The following is a 16,409-nucleotide window of genomic DNA, read 5'->3' on the forward strand; positions in this document are numbered from 1 at the left end:
ATGATCGCATTGATCCATAGCGCACGCTGCCGTATGTAAATTACAGAGGGATATCGGATTGAAAGTTCTAGTTACACGAGGACGCTGACGACGCTACGCAGCTGACAATTGATAAACGATGATATCAAATTATCGCCAACTCCCCCTTGGACTTTCACGAAGCCTTGATGAAACATTGTCTTTCATCACATTTGTAGAAATGTTTGAAATTGTTTCAGGAATATGTTTTGCCGTAACCGTTATAATATCCCAAGGAAAAACATTTAATTAGACTTTTGAGTCAACGAGGAATTCTATGTGTTGCCAAAATATGACACGACACGCTTGTCAAGCCAGTGGAACGCCCTGGATGATATGCATGTAGATCATATTGATTTACATTATAATAAATGCTTTTGGTTTTTAATTCAATTTGCATCATATCTTGAATCAAATGGAGTGAACCCGGAGCAAATTATGTTGTTTATTTTGCGGTGAATTTAAACAACTCTCCTGTTGCTGCAATTTACATTTTTTTCTTAAGACCACCAAAAGCAATTATTTTCTTTTTTCTTGTTTTTTTTGTTGTATTGTGTAATATTTCAAGGGCAATTTATAAGGTAAAATAATTCTCACCAGGCATTTGGCCAGTACTCCAAAATGTCAGTCTTAAATAACTTTAGTGCCATTGAAATTATTCAGGAACATATTTAAAATTGTAATACAATATTAAATAAATATAGATATATAAAATAATAAATACATACATAAATAAATAGTCAATAAAGATGCTAATAAAACTAATAGGGAAATTGGTATACATACAAATACACAAATCATGAATTTGCTGGTGGACAGAGAGAACAAAGAGCTCTGTGACCATTAAATCATTAAAATAAAGTGTTTTTTGACCTCTGCTGGGGATGCAGTTTGCATGGGAAGTCACACTAAACTCAAGCTCCCTTTTTCAAGAAAACACAAAGTATAAAGCCATGCGTCAGTGTATTAGGAGAAAATGTCTCAGGAGGACAGGATACAGTCTAAAATCTCCCTCTCTCGCAATTTATACCACATTTTGCCGCGGCAAATGGGAAGGCAATCTTACACACATTATGGACACCACTTTGCTCAATTCTAAACCAGGCTTTTTGTTCACTTTTCATTCTCACCCATTATCTGACTGTAGCCCACGTGTGTTTTATTGTACCGAGAGCGCCCTGTGTGTGTGGGGTTTTTTTTCAAAGTCTACAGTAAAGCATAAACACACATTAAATATAGCCATAAATGAAATACAACTCTGACAGTAAGAACGTTTTGACGTCAACAAAATCATATTAACCGTCACTGCCATGAATCGGTGCGACCACAAATGTCACCGGGATCGTTTTCACTGTTGTAAATGTCCAAAAAAAAACATTAACTGTCTGTACGGGCCTGGAGTGAAAGCTACGGCTTGTATTCACTGAAATCCCACTGAAGGTGTGGCTTCCACTTCTAGGCCAACTGTGGGATGACACCTGCCGTGCAAGTGTCATCCATCTCTTTGGCAACAGGTTGGAATAACCCTTGAGGCGTTAAAACCGTGGCCCTTTGCCATTATTCTGAAAAACAGGAATTTGAAAAGTTAATTTCACTGGATGTATAGTTGGTGTGTTTACAGCATAACAGGATCTCTCTGAGAGGAACAACTTGAGATGCCTTTATCCTGGTGCGGTGACAGTAATGTACCGAGTCATTTTGGCTTGCCAAAATCTCTTTGTCTCTTCGTGCCCATAGTCAGCGTTGTGAAAGGTGTGGGGTTTTTTTTTTCTTTTTTTTAATTAAAAGGAGATTTTATTCCAGGCCTTTACCCACTTTAGATAAGGCTGCTGATTTCCCTCACACACATTTTAATTTGGGAAATATGCGATAATATACACACTGGCCCTGCTCTTAGAGTTCCTTTGGCTAAGTATAAAATGTGAAACCGTGAGTAAAAATAAAATTGACATGATGCAATAAAAAAATCGACCAAATTCTTTCTATTTAAAGTTCACAACCCCCGAAAAACACTCCCATTGGAGACAGACCTTTTCTCATTCAAAGGGTGAGACAATCCTCAGCAACATGTGTGGTTATTCTAATTTAATTCATTTAATGAATTGGTATAATCTGAAATTATTATCTGAAATAACTATCTAAATTAAGAGGCTGTTGAGAAAAAGCTGCACAATATTTAACAGTCTTTAAGAGTCTGCAATAACCTTGACGCAACCATTTCAATCAATGAAGCACTACAGTGGAGTACTGCAGATTTCAAATGAATAATAATAATAATCATATTAAGTGGTGACAACTTGAGCCATTGGTTAACAGTGAAACTCTAGTCCACCGTGTGGATTTGCGGATCTGCCCCATACAGTTTAACTTTAATTTAGCTTCCAGCCTTCATGGTTCCTTGAATATCAATGTCTCTTTCATTGCCAAAAAATAAATGTTTTTGAACTTACTTGCTCACGTGCCTCTCTCCATCGCAAGGTGGCTACGAACAAGGACTTTCACTCAAAGAACACTTTTCTTCAATCAATGTCTCCCTGGGAGGAAGGGCTGTCTCCACTCCCCCAGGAACCGTCCCGCGCTCACCTGCCGCGTTTTTTACCAGCGCGTCGCTTGCGCCGCCCAAAGCTGGGGACGCTGATGACGCACTGGACGCTGCTGTCGCGTGACGTCATCAGAGTCTTGTGTCACGTGGAGGTGTCGGTGTCAGTGTCACTTGTCAGCGTCAGGGCTTGTGGGTTGCAACGCGTGACGTCCAAACATTGTACGCTTCAGAACAAAATATTGAGTTTCTGTCATAATGTTATGTTGTAACATGATATTTGACGCATCTGATGTGGTAGCCGCTGGCCATTACGAAATATATATTGAAATATATATAGACATATAAATACTTTCATACATATGCAGTGAAATGTCTTTGCAACGGAGATTATGCACAATAGTTACTAAACCGAACATAATGACTTACCTAATTTCTACCTAGCTAACCAACTGAAACGAACTGATTCTTAAATGTAATGCAGTTAGTAAATAGAATAATATAAATACAATTAAATTTAATTAAAATCAGACTCAAAAAGGTAATAGAGAGTGGGGGTACAAAATAGAAGTAAAGGGAATAGAGTTATATATATGGGATAGGCTATTTGTATATACAGATATTTGCAGTAAAGTGCATGTGAATAAAGTGTGTATGGAGATACACAGTACAGTATACAACAGTACGACACAGCAATACAGTAACACTGAACAGAACAGCAATAGAGCGCAGTTTGCAGTAACCCAGAACAGTGATACAGTAACTTGCAGTACAGTATGCTACATACAGTATAGTAAGGCAGTGGGGCCTATGTGAGGGACACCTGGTGATATCAGCATTGACAGTCCTTATGGATTGCGGTAAGAAACTCCGTCTCAGTCTCTCTGTCCTCGCCGTGTGGCTCCAGAGGCGCTTGCCCGACCGCAGCAGCTGGAACAGTCCTTTGTGGGGTCGTGAGGATCCTTCATGATCCTGCGGGCTCTGCTACTACACCTCCTGGTGTATAAGTCCTGCAGGGAGGGGAGGGTAGTTCCAGTGGTACGTTGGGCTGAACGCACCACCCTCTGCAGGGCCCGCCTGTCCTGAGCAGTACAGTTCCCAAACCAGGCAGTGATGGTGCCCGTCAGGATGCTCTTCACCGCTCCAGAGTAGAAGGACTTGAGGATCTTCACCGAATTTCTTTAGCTGCCTGAGGTGATAAAGACGCTGTGTTGCCTTTCTCACCAGAGTGTCTGTGTGTGTAGTCCATGTTAAGACCTCCGTGATGTGGACTCCCAGCTACTTGAAGCTGCTCACCCTGTCGACAGAAGCCCCATTAATCACAAACATTGTGTGCGTCCTCGGTTATACTGTAATCCCCTCCTAAAGTCCACAATCAGCTCCTGGAGGCTGTTGTCATGGCACCAGAGTGAGGGGTCAGCTACCTCCTCGCGGTAGGCCTTCTCATCGATGATGGTGTCGTCAGCAAACTTGATGGTGTTGGAGCTGGACCTGGCCACACAGTCATGTGTGTACAGGGGCTACAGTAGGGGGCTTAGGACACAGCCCTGGGGGGATCCTGTGTTCATGGTGAGGGAGCTGGACATGTGCCTCCCCGCCCTAACCACCTGGGGCCGGGCTGAAGTCCAGGATCCAGGCACACAGCGGAGTGTTCAGTCCTAGCTCCCGCAGCTTGACAGCCAGTCTGGTGGGGACTATGGTTTTGAAAGCTGAACTATAGTCGATGAACAATCTCACCTAGGCGCCCTTCCGGTCATCCAGGTGCGTGAGTGTGGTGTGCAGTAAGATAAGATAAGAGAGATAAGATTTATTTAAAATTGAAATTGTTACAGCAGCAAGAAGTGACAGCAGAGAATAGAGAGCACATCAGGTTAAGCACTATAAACAATTTAAAATATATAGAAAAGAATCCCACCATAAATAGGAGTCGGAGTACTGCACATATGGCACATTGCACTTGGATTGTGTGTGTGTGTGTGTGTGTGTGTGTGTGTGTGTGTGTGTGTGTGTGTGTGTGTGTGTGTGTGTGTGTGTGTCGGCTGTCCGACTGTGTACAGTCGGACAGCCGCAGGAAGAGAGGACCTGCGGCAGCGCTCCGTCCCACACTTTGGGTGAAGCAGCCTATCGCTGAAGGAGCTCCCCAGTGCCGTCAGAGTCTCATGCATGGGGTGGGATTCGTTCTCCATCATGGATGACAGCTTAGCCAACATCCTCCTGTATCGCACCACCTGCACTGGGTCAAGGGCCCCCCCCAGGAAAGAGCTGGCCTTCTTGATCAGTTTGTCAAGTCTCTTCCTGTCAGCTGGGGTGAGGCTGTTGCCCCAGCAGAGCACTCCATAAAAGATGGCTGATGCCACCACGGTGTCGATGACGGTCCTCAGGAGCCCCCCCCCCCCCCGACACTCCAAAGCACCTAAGTCTTCTGAGCAGACAGGGTCTGCTCTGACCAGCACCCGGGCGACCGCCTCGCCCGTGGATCGGTTCAGCGGGTACGCCAACTGCAGCGGGTCCAAGGTGCGGGGAAGGGTGGCACGGATGTTATCCTGAATCAGCCTCTTGAAGCACTTCATGGCAACCGAGGTGAGGGCCACCGGACAGTATATGTATGGACACGCACATACATATATATATACTGTATATATATATATATATATATATATATATATATCTCAATTAGACATCTCTTGACTTCTGTAACATCTGCACTTTATGACATGAGTACTGAATTTATTATTATGATGATGATGATGATGATGATGATGATTATAATTATTATTATTATTGTGATTATGATCATTATGATTATGATTATTATCATTATCATTGTGATTATCATTGTTATTATTGTTATCATTATTATTATTATTGTTATTGTGATTATTGTCGTATGTGTATGTATGTGACAAAGACAGCTCTTGAGTCTTGCGCCTTGATTCCTGTAGCAGGGGTTGGTTTTCTCGGTGGTGTTCGATCAAAGCGGCAGGGGGCAGAGTTGAGCAAAAAGATTTCACCGGAAACGGCGGCGGCAGACCGGAAGTACGAGCGGACACCCCTCACTCGGGTTTCCTGTGTTGTGTGTGTGTGGAAAGCAGCGGCCGTGTTTTGCGTCGTTCAGCCTCTCATGTCGGTGTCGCGACGGCGTCCAAACATGGATAGATAGTGTTTATTTTATTGGGTAAGTTTGGCGGACGAATTGAATCGAATGGATATAAGCTATCGGGAATGTAGCCTAAGCAGCTACCAAATGCTAGCATAGCTGCTATTGTTTTTAGCACAGCGTTAGCTTTACTGTAGGCTTCTGTGGCGTTTTGCCTGTATCTAGTGACTAAATCTGTGTTTCATTTGCCGAAGGTTGTTCGATCCAAACGCACTTAATGTTTTCTGTAACCCAATGCTATGAAGTTCAATTTAAACCCCTCAGTGGGCTTCATGCCTAACGATAGCACATCAACGTTGACCGTCGGGGGAGCTACACCTGTCATTAAATGTATGTGTGTGTTCGCCGCACAGCATGTAATACGCATTGCCCCAATTTCCTGATCTTTCCTCCCATTTTAGAGACGCGTCCCTGTTGATTTGAGCGGCGATCTCATCACCCAGATACCCCATAAGTTCTGTCAGCTTGGACTCCAGTACCTGCGTTACAGTCATAATTACTTTTCTACGGCCAAGATGGCTAACAGCACCATCACCCCAGGGAAGGCCCTTGTGACCCCTGGTCCCGCTGGCAGAGCCAGCCCAGAGGTATCTCAGGTTGGTCCACTTGTCAAACAGAATTACTCATGACCTATATGTATTTATTTATGTGTGTGTAAGAAGACATTGCTGTACTTCGAGTTCTTCATTCTGACACAAGCTGCCTCCCCCCATGCCCATATATCCCCTTTTTTGCATAATCACAATCCCATTAGATTTAAGACTTTCACAGTACGAACTATTGTCAAACACTTCAATTACGATGCATTGGGATTTTATTGAGTCATTTATGCTTTATGAATTTGCACCTGTGTGTTGTGTGCTGACGATTAAAGGGGATCTATTATGCTTTTCAACAAGTTTTGCTGAAAATACCACTCAGACTGTGCATTCTAACATGGCACTTAACCATCCTGTGACAGTACGATCTGTTTCAGTGGGTTGCACCACCCTCCTGAGGCCCCTCGTTCTGGGAGCCTGACTTCCAAATTCCATTCTATTTAGTCCGTAAACTTTCACTGATTTCACCTTATCGCTCCACCAAAGTCTGTTTCTGAACAAATTTGAGGCGAGAAATAAGCGATCCAGTTGCGGAATCTTCACTCATATTAGATCTACGAGGCCTCATTTTAAAAGTTTGTGCCGACTCTCGTTGCTGTGCTTCTAGCTTGTGGAGGACAGTGCACAAGGGAATTTTTGTTTTGTGTAAACGTCGGAGGAAAAAAAAGATATATATATATATATTTCTATAATAAAACACACCATTTCTATTGGTTTTGTTTAGAGAAATGTGCAGCGGATTGATTACATGAGGCAGCTTACAGTCTATTGACAGCATAACATTTTTATTTTATTTTTTAAAGAAACACAGCAGAATTTGTTTTTAAATACTTACGTTTCCCCTGTCTGCAGTTTCTTCACGGACAGTTGGTAGTAATTACGCTTTCTTTCAAAAGATTTGTGCTGCTCCGTGAAACCCACAGCAGTTCCCAGCGGCGCTTGTTATTCTCCAGCTGCCGGTGGAGTTACTCAGGTGGTGGGCGGTTCTAATTCTAATGAAGCCCCACTTGACATAGTAACGGCTTGTTAAATTACATGTTTTCTGAGATGGACAGCTAATAGAAAAGCTGCCTGGGTTGTGTTATTTCACAGTTTGTGTGTTAGTAGGTCCATCAGAGACTCAAAATGTACGTGCACAAGCACTGAAAAGGTGAGTTTTTCACAATAGGTCTCCTTTAAACATAGATAACAAAAAAAGTATGTCTGCTCTTTGATTTAAACAAATTGGCAGTTCACCCATACAGCTTTGGCATTTGAACAACATGTTTCACACATTCAAGGTTTGTGTAGTTTTTGCCAGTGACGACTGCTCCAAGTCTACACAATCTCTCCCTCCATATGCCCTGTTTTTGAGTGCCTGGATGTGTCTTCCACTGGCAGGTTCTGAGTAAGAAGAAGCTGCAGGACCTGGTGAGAGAGATCGATCCCAATGAGCAGCTGGATGAGGATGTGGAGGAGGTCTGTTTCTGGTTTACACTAGTCATGAGCTGTACAACCTGTTTGCATGTTAGTTGGCTTGTGGATATTTGGCCATTTTCACATTATTAAAATGCTTGTTTTCCCCCGTTTACCAAATAAAATGAACAATGTCTAACAGGCTTATATAGGTTTGTGTTATTGGAGGGGGTTACCAAGTGTGAACACAAACCAGAAATGTAATGTATTTTTGACATGCATTTCCTCTCAGATGCTCCTGCAAATTGCAGATGACTTTATTGAGACCGTAGTGACGGCAGCGTGTCAACTCGCCCGCCACCGCAAGTCCAACACTTTGGAGGTGAAAGATGTCCAGTTACATCTTGGTGAGTGGTTGGCAGAATTTATATAAATGCTAGGGTGCTGCAGGAAATTTGTTCATAAGACAGATGCCCCTGTACATCATTTACTTAGAAGCATTAATACATTTTTGTATGGATTTATTGCGGTTTCCATTTACCCTAAACTGGAACAGCTTAATATTGTCACCTCTGCTGCACACATAATGCGCTTCACTTTGCTGTGTAGGGCTGGAAGCATCTGCAGAATATCAATGTCCAAACATGACCACCAACCTGAAATTCCACAACTACACATGTCCGAAAACCTCCTTAATTGCGATGCGCTGGAATAATTATGACTGACTGGCAAGGTCTGTGCTGATTCTTTCAGAGCGCCAGTGGAACATGTGGATTCCCGGCTACGGTTCGGACGAGATCCGGCCGTTTAAAAAGGCTTGTACCACAGAGGCCCACAAACAGGTCAGTATGGGACGGTGTGACATGAGACGCTGGTTCATGTCACACACAGCCCTGGGGTTAACGATGCCTCTCAAGGATTGTTGACTGTAAATAAATTGAAGGAAGACATGTGACGTATGTCTAATAATTATTTTTCTCTCATTTCAGAGAATGGCACTGATCCGCAAGACAACCAAAAAATAACAAGACTTTCTAATACCACATTGTGCCCGCATGTGTTTTTTCTTTTTTGTTTTTTTGTTTTTTTTTGTTTTGTTTTTTTTTTTGTTTTTTTTCCCCCATCTTCGCTAATCTCATTAGCTGAGATTTTATGGGATTTATATTGTAGATGAAGGAGATGGTTGGAATAGAAAAAAAAATAATATGAGTATGGTGGGATGGAGAGGGTGTGTTCCTGACAATGGATATCGTTTGATCTTCACCTAATTTCTCCAGTATTTTGGTGTCTTGCCAGCACCATTAAAAACAAACAAAAAAAAAAAAAAAAAAAATCATCCTTGATTCATGTTCTTGTTTTATTGGTTCCATTTAGTAGTGGAATTTGTGTGTTTTTGGATGACTATTGTTTAATCTACCATGTCTTTTGATATTCCTATGTATAAGAATGCCAATGCTCTGTTTCCTTGAAAAATAAGTCTTTGCTGTTGGAAGTATTTTACAAGTAATGGATTACTGGAGATGCGTGTGATACATCCAACTGAGGCTGTCGTTCTCAACTTTTCTCCCAAGTTATTAAAAAAAAAAAAAAACATTCTTATTTTTTTCTGTTTTATAAGTGGGTCATATTACCAAATTCTTCAAGTATTTTTAAATGTTGAACAAAATACTCTTTTTTTTTTTTTTTTTTTTTTTTTTTTGCCATCTTGTTTTTGTGTTTGCTGAATTGTATCGTTACTGAATGTAGGTTTTGTTGCATTTTTGGGTTTTCCGTCACAAGCCTCATAAATGCACACATTTGCATTTAATTGTATAAACTCTTGTGCGAAGAACCCATTGCATAAAAAATAATAGGAAAGAAATTGAGCCCCTAATACTAATGTCACTAATAAACAATAGATTCATATTATTCACTGAGGGTTTGTGTAAGTATGGCTTGTATTTCCAGACATTAGCTGGGGTTGGGCGAAGGTATCTGGACATACAATTGGGAAGAGAGTATTTGCTTTACTTTGTGTGGTAGGGTTTTATTTCAACCTGTCTTGTTTTTATTCCATTAATAAAAAGATAAAAACATTGTTGAGATTTTATCAATAAACATCCATTTGAGTCATTTGATACCATACTGGTGTCGAATTCATTATCAATTCAGTCAATTAAGTGTAGCTCTCTCACTGTATTGTCCAAATTTTCCAGGCCATTGGTGGTCTCCAAGTGGCCTAGTGATGAGTAAATGGGCTAAAAACAAAAGTTGACTTGGTGTAGAGATTGTAATGTATAGGAATTCATGTTGGATTAGCTGCAAAATGAGCACAAAAGAGGAAAGGTTTATATTTTGAAAAAGCCAAGCAATGAGAGTATCAGGCAATCATCACCTGTGACTCAATGGTAAATATATTTATAACAGAATATACAGTATATACAGTGTGTGTGTGTGTATATATATATATATATATATAAACAAACCGATCAGTCACAACATTAAAACCACCGACATGTGAAGTGAACAACATTGCTCATCTCATTCCAATGGCACCTGTCAAGGGGTGGGGATATATTAGGCAGCAAGTGAATAGTCAATTGTTGAAGTTGTTGTGTTGGAAGCAAGAAAAATGGGCAAACGTAAGGATCTGAGCAACTTTGACAAGGACTAAATTGTGATGGTTAGACAACTGAAGAGCACAAATTGCTGAAAAAGTCAATGCTGATATGACAGAAAGGTGTCAGAACACACAGTGCATCGCAGCTTGCGGTCAGAGCTCCCTTGACGAAAGCTGTCCTGTCCAGATGTGAGGAAACATTTGGACATTGGGCTTTTGAAGGAAGCAGCAGCATTTGGTCCTCAGCATAATCACGTATAAGTTCTAATAAGGTAATAAGCTCATCGATCTAGTTGTCGGATTCAACAGCTACGAAGCGTCGTGTGGACGAATATAAGGCAGAAGACCCGGCCCCGACCTGCCTCCACCGGAGCACAGAACAAAGCACGTTCTCTCTCTAGATGAACTTTTAAAGCAGCTACAGACTTGAATGAGTCACACTGCACCCAAAACAGCGAGACGGATTTGAATTCACAAAAAGTTTTATTTAGACCTGTCAGCGTGAAGCCTGGCAGCTTTCTGGATTAACTGATCGAGTCATGTTAGAAAGTAGCGCTGGGCGATATATCGATACGGTGTATTCTCGATATATTGACATCGTATCAATATATCGACCTATAACGACTTTATCGTCTCGTATCGTAATGATTAGGAAATGGAGATCATCTGGGATTTTGATCGTGAGGTTGTGAAATAGTTAAATATTGTCTTTAAAGCTGCATTACTGCATTATTGTAGCTTGAATGTTATTCTCCCTTGTAAGTCGCTTTGGATAAAAGCGTCTGCTAAATGACTAAATGTAATGTAATGTAATATTACAGTAAAGTAACTTCACAGTCTGTAATAGATGCTTGGTCATGATATCCACATTACTAATGACAGTTTGTCAAATATTTATTGTGTGCAAGTAAATAACTTATGAATGCACCAATTGTCATCCACAAAATATTGTTAAATTATCGATAACAAGGCTTTAGTTTAAAAATATTGTGATAATGCATTGTATTTTGACACATAATTCCTATTAGATGTAAGAGCAGATGGCCATGAAAAGTGCAAGTCTTCTACCTGCACATTCCAACGTCTCATAATAATAATAAAATAACAGCCTTGTACGTCTTTATTTCCCAAAGAACTGTTCCAATCCACCGCGTGCCCATTGTTTTTAGGGGCAGCACTTCTTCTCCCTGGGGGCTGCGGTGCTCCGAGCCACGCTGTCTCTCTGCAGCTGCAGCGCCTGCGGGGTGGAGCACTTGACCCCGTCCCAGGCCTCGCGCAGCTCCACCTCCCCGCTGAGGAGGCCCTGGTAGACCCTGCGGGCCAGCAGCTCGAAGGTCTCCCTCACGTTGTGGCCCGTTTTGGCCGAGGCCTCCACGTAGGGCATCCCCAGGAGCCCCGCCAGCCGCTCGGCCTCCTCCCTGCTCACCGCCTTCTCCTCGTGGGCCTGGCGGTCGCTCTTGTGTCCCACCAGGACGAACAGCACGGCGTGGGGCTGGACCCGCTCGCACACCTCGGCGTGCCACTCCCTGACGTGCTCGAACGACGCCCGGTTGGTCAGGTCGAACACCAGCAAGCCCCCGACCGAGTTGCGGTAGTAGGAGCGAGTGACCGACCTGGACGGGGGGAGAGGAGGGAAAGAGAAGGGTGAGGTGAGGTGAGGAGTTGGCGGGTTGGACTGCATCTATCAATCCATCCATCTATCCATGCATCCATCCATCCGTCCGTCCGTCCGTCCATCCATCCGTCCGTCCATCCGTCTGTCCATCTGTCAGTTCGTCCATCTATCCATGCATCCATCTATCCGTCCGTCCGTCCATCCGTCCGTCCGTCCGTCCATCCATCCGTCCATCCGTCTGTCCATCTGTCAGTTCGTCCATCTATCCATCCGTCTGTTTATCCATCCGTCCGTCCGTCTACCCATCCATTTGTCTGCCTGTCTATCCATCCATCCATCCATCCATCCATCCATCTCTCCATCCATTCATTCATCCATCCACCCACCCATCCATCTGTCTATCCTTCCATCCACCCATCCACCCATCCATCCATCCATATATCCTTCCATTCATCCATCCATCCGTCCGTCCATCCATCTGTCCATTCATCCATCCGTCTGTCCATCTGTCAGTTCGTCCATCTATCCGTCCGTCTGTCCGTCTACTCATACATTTGTCTGCCTGTCTATCCATCCATCTCTCCATCCATTCATTCATCCATCCATCCACCCATCCATCTGTCTATCCGTCCGTCCGTCCGTCCATCCATCCATCTGTCTATCCATCCATCCGTCTGTCCATTCATCCAGCCATCTGTCCGTCTATCCATCCATCCGTCTGTCCGTCCCTCCTTCCCTCCATCCATCTGTCCATCTGTCCAACCATCCCTCCATCCATCCCTCCATCCGTCCGTCCATCCATCCATCCGTCCATCCATCCATCCATCCATCCATCCATCCGTCCATCCATCCATCCATCCATCCATCCGTCCATCCATCCATCCACCCATTTATCCATCCAACTCTCCGTCTGTCCATCCATCCATCCATCCGTTCATCTGTCCGTCCATCCATCCGTCTGTCCATCTAGCCATCTGTCTATCCGTCCATCGACCCATCCATCCATCCATCCATCCGTCTGTCTGTCCATCTGTCTAACCATCCATCCGTCCATCCGTCTGTCCATCCATCCGTCTGTCCATCCATCCATCCGTCCATCCATCTATCCAACAATCCATCCCTCCTGCTATTTTGAATCGACAAGCGAATGACTCTTTTCCGAAGTCACTGAACAAAAAAGTGACTCCAGGGGAATCGTTGTGGCTGACTATAAAAATTGAAACTGAGGTCTTAAAATAAAACATTCTGAAAAACATCTCCAAGAAACAACAACAACAACAACTGAATTCAACATATCCTTTTCAAGTCCATCCAGCAGTTTATTCTTTAGCTCTCTTCATCGTTTTTCAACCCTTTTAAAGGAGACGTCCCAAAGAGAGAAGCCTCATATCCCGCCGTCTCAACCATCTCAATCACGCGTCGGGCGTGAAATTTGCGCCGGGAGGGAGCGAAACGAGGAGCGTTTTCATTCCAACGGACTGCCTTTGGCAACTCGGAGGGCGCTCCCACGGGCGGTTGTCTTTGCGACGACTCGCGCGGGACGGGTCGGCGGGCCGAGCGCACAGCGGGGAGGCAACGGGCGTAAACAAAGTCACTGCGGCAATTTGCAGGTAAGGGACGCGACCTCGCCCGGCGGAAAGAGAATCTTTGATCTTTTTCCCTCGTTCCGCCCTTGGAGCGGGCTGAGCGCGCGGCGAAACGCTCTCATGGTGAAGAAACAAAAAACCGAGCGCCTCTTATCTCATCTGCCGAATAGGAGTTGACGTGAGTCGTTTGATACGCTTGATCGGTATTCCAATACGCAAGCGCGTTAGGGTGGGGTTGGGGGGAGTCACGCCCGTTAACGTTTCCTCAAGTTCCGTTCTCCTCGAATGAATCCCGCCGAGGCGACACATTTTGGTGAAATCTTACAGCTCTTACACAGCAAAGTCGGGGATTTTTGAGTTTCCGTGATCGCGAGACAATCGGAAAAGAAAATCTCTCGACTTGAGGAGGGTCGTTAATAACATTTGGGATGGTCTTGTGATCAGTCTCTACCAGTCTTAAGTCTTAAGGCCGTATTCTCGCCGTTCTCATCTTGCCTGAACCGCTCCTGGCCCGCCGTGTCCCAAAACTGCAGCTTGACCCGGACCCCTGGCTCCACCTCCAGGAAGTGGACGTAGAAGTCCACCCCCACCGTCTGATTGATGCACTCCAGGAACATGTCCTCCGTGTAGCGCTTCAACAAGGACGACTTCCCCACCGTGGAGTCCCCCAGCATGATGATCCGGAACTGGTACTGCCACAGCGTCAGGTCCATGACTCCTGCTTGAGTGGGAAAAGGGATGAACACTGCTAGGATTCAGCCCCCCGCAGAGGCTTTCTGAGGGGACAAAAAAGGCACAGTGTTAGAACAATCAGGGATAGTCACGGACACAGAGCGTCTGGAGATCGGGCTCTGTTCGGAGACATCAGATGGGGAGTGCCCTGCGCCTAGTCAGAACAGGGAGTCCGGCGACAGCTCCTCACCGCTACTTCCCTCACCCGTCCAACTCCCACTGTGTGCAGACTGTTCATAAATCCAACGTGGAGGCGTCTGGGCCAACGGCCAGAACGTCCTTCACATGGCCGGGTAGCAGGACGTCTGTCTCTTTGCCTTCTTGGAACAGCAAGTGTCAAATGTGTTTTGTATTTTTCATCTGAGACGGTGGCGTCGGCTGCTGCTGGTGCCTGAGCACGAGTGTGTGTGTGTGTGTGTGTGTTCAGTGGAGGGGTGTGGACATACTAAGCCTGTTGATACTTGACAAAAGGAGGGGCGGCAAACGGAGGAAGGAGGGAGGAAGGGAGGGCTGAAAGTGGGTGAGAGGGAGAGGAAGAAATAGGGAGAAGTATTTTGGGCTGTTTTGTTTTTTTTCACCCCCTGTTTGGCCAAGGCCTCGTGATTTCCTGTCATCAAAATATTATTTTACACCGCACTGAGTCATTTGATTGGACGGCAGATCCAGACGCTCTCTGGTCTCCCAAAAAGGGAAGCCGAGAACAATACACAGCGCTCTGGGAAACACAAGGAAAGGGCCAGGATCCGAATTCTACCTCTGGCGAGGGTTTGTTTGGGGGGGGGTCACTTACTGTATATTTAGGTATGCCATCACGGCTTCTTGAACCTCCAACATCGCTCATTTGTGACAACCCCCCCCCCGGAAATAGTTATCCATAACGAATGAATATAAAGAATGATACCATTCATGAAGGCAAAGTAAAGTGTGCGTTTCATCAAGCTGCATATACAGTATAACATCAGGCCGTAAAATGGCCCGCGATCTGATTTCCGGATAAAAACTCTGCCTTTTAATGTTTACGACTTAATATACTCAAGCTCTTTCCTCCGGGAAGAAAAAGAAAATGGTAATGGGAATGTTTCATGGGTCTGCGCTTTCAGCCATGTTTTATGAAATATCCATACAGGATAAATCACAATACACACAAAATAGGGGCGATAGTAAACTTTAACTGCCCCGAGGTGAGTCTGGTTAAAAAAAAATATATATATATATATTTAAAACAAAGTTCAGGACGCTACAAATAAAACCCTCAAACTAAATAGAAAGCATAACTCGGGAGGCGTAGCCGTCAGCCGGGCTTGGTTTCTTGTCGACGCTCGTACCGCTGCGCTTGTTTACTAATGTGATACTGACGCTCCGCAGCGGGGACGCTCCTCACAGCGTCTGCCGGAGTCGCATTTTCAGGCCGGGCTCGCTTTCCGCCGACTGCGTTTCACCTTGCACGCTGTTATTGACTCGGAGGTCACAAACATTTCAGTTGTCTCTGCAGCTCGTATATAAGGTGCTCGGCCGGGTATGAGAGAGGTAACGGAATTTGAAAGCGTCAATTATGTTCCGACTTTCTTTGGGGGTCGTGCCGTCGTGGCTACGGCGTTCCCTCTAAAAGTGGTCCTCGGAGGACACGAGCGTTGTGTTTTTTTGGACAGAAGGGGGAAAAAGCAAATGTCAATGCTACAGCCTCGTGTTGCTTGCGAACAGATTAAATGTGCTCATGCAAAACAATGCGGCTGTAAAACCGTTTAATGGCCGTCTCTATCATATCACATGCCTGCTATTGACAGTGAAATAGATTAGAAGACTAATGGTTGTTGGGGCACAGGCTGTCGGCTTTTGTTCCCGCTGTGTGGCTTTCTGCGGCGGGTGACCCGGATGCCGGGGGTGGTGGAGGCCCCGCGTATCTGGCTGTCTGCAGGCGTCGGCGCTGAACCAATTGGGACAAATGCCCGCCGCCCCCCCCACACACACACACCAGCTTTGAACACCACCCTGAACACATTCCTCCTTTCCTTCCTCATTTAATGCCATAACTATGACAGGAAGAGGCCACATGTAAGATCGTTCTCCAAAGAGGGGGATGGGCGGTGGCTCTGTGTAATAAAAAAAAAAAAAAAAAAAGTGTGCTCTTGTCATCCTACAGGTCGTCAACAGGACAGTTATTGCAGAAGT

The 16,409-nt window shown here is 44.7% G+C and overlaps 2 protein-coding genes across 5 annotated transcripts; one reads left to right on the forward strand and one right to left on the reverse strand.

The window, feature by feature from the left end:
• The first annotated feature begins 5,591 nt into the window (after positions 1-5,591).
• Positions 5,592-9,785, forward strand: taf12 (TAF12 RNA polymerase II, TATA box binding protein (TBP)-associated factor). 2 transcript variants are annotated; one of them, XM_080005372.1, is made up of 6 exons: positions 5,592-5,732; positions 6,116-6,310; positions 7,694-7,771; positions 8,001-8,115; positions 8,462-8,550; positions 8,698-9,785. In XM_080005372.1, exons 2-6 carry the CDS (start codon positions 6,230-6,232, stop codon positions 8,731-8,733), a joined length of 399 nt encoding a protein of 132 aa, XP_079861498.1. In that variant the 5' UTR covers positions 5,592-5,732; positions 6,116-6,229; the 3' UTR covers positions 8,734-9,785. The 2 variants fall into 2 exon arrangements, with proteins under 2 accessions (XP_079861498.1, XP_079861499.1); XM_080005373.1 differs by having other exon boundaries at positions 6,116-6,301.
• A 166-nt stretch (positions 9,786-9,951) lies between these two features.
• Positions 9,952-14,627, reverse strand: rab42b (RAB42, member RAS oncogene family). 3 transcript variants are annotated; one of them, XM_080005147.1, is made up of 3 exons: positions 14,446-14,627; positions 14,004-14,284; positions 9,952-11,920 (listed from the first exon to the last, which is right to left on the reverse strand). In XM_080005147.1, the coding sequence occupies exons 2-3, from the start codon at positions 14,219-14,221 to the stop codon at positions 11,473-11,475; spliced, it is 666 nt and encodes a 221-aa protein (XP_079861273.1). In that variant the 5' UTR covers positions 14,222-14,284; positions 14,446-14,627; the 3' UTR covers positions 9,952-11,472. The 3 variants fall into 3 exon arrangements, with proteins under 3 accessions (XP_079861273.1, XP_079861271.1, XP_079861272.1); XM_080005145.1 differs by having other exon boundaries at positions 14,431-14,627; XM_080005146.1 differs by having other exon boundaries at positions 14,004-14,226; positions 14,337-14,627.
• Positions 14,628-16,409: the final 1,782 nt, after the last annotated feature.

This window comes from Zeus faber, assembly GCF_960531495.2.
Source record: "Zeus faber genome assembly, chromosome: 8".
NCBI lineage: Eukaryota > Metazoa > Chordata > Actinopteri > Zeiformes > Zeidae > Zeus > Zeus faber.

Coding starts and splice junctions, on each gene's coding strand:
- taf12 (XM_080005372.1), top strand. CDS start 6,230: ATGGCTAACAGCACCATCACCCCAGGGAAGGCCCTTGTGACCCCTGGT. Junction 6,311..7,693: donor CCAGCCCAGAGGTATCTCAG/GTTGGTCCACTT, acceptor TTCCACTGGCAG/GTTCTGAGTAAGAAGAAGCT. Junction 8,116..8,461: donor AGATGTCCAGTTACATCTTG/GTGAGTGGTTGG, acceptor TGATTCTTTCAG/AGCGCCAGTGGAACATGTGG.
- rab42b (XM_080005147.1), bottom strand. CDS start 14,221: ATGGACCTGACGCTGTGGCAGTACCAGTTCCGGATCATCATGCTGGGG. Junction 11,921..14,003: donor GCGGGCCAGGAGCGGTTCAG/GCAAGATGAGAA, acceptor CCCCCCGTCCAG/GTCGGTCACTCGCTCCTACT.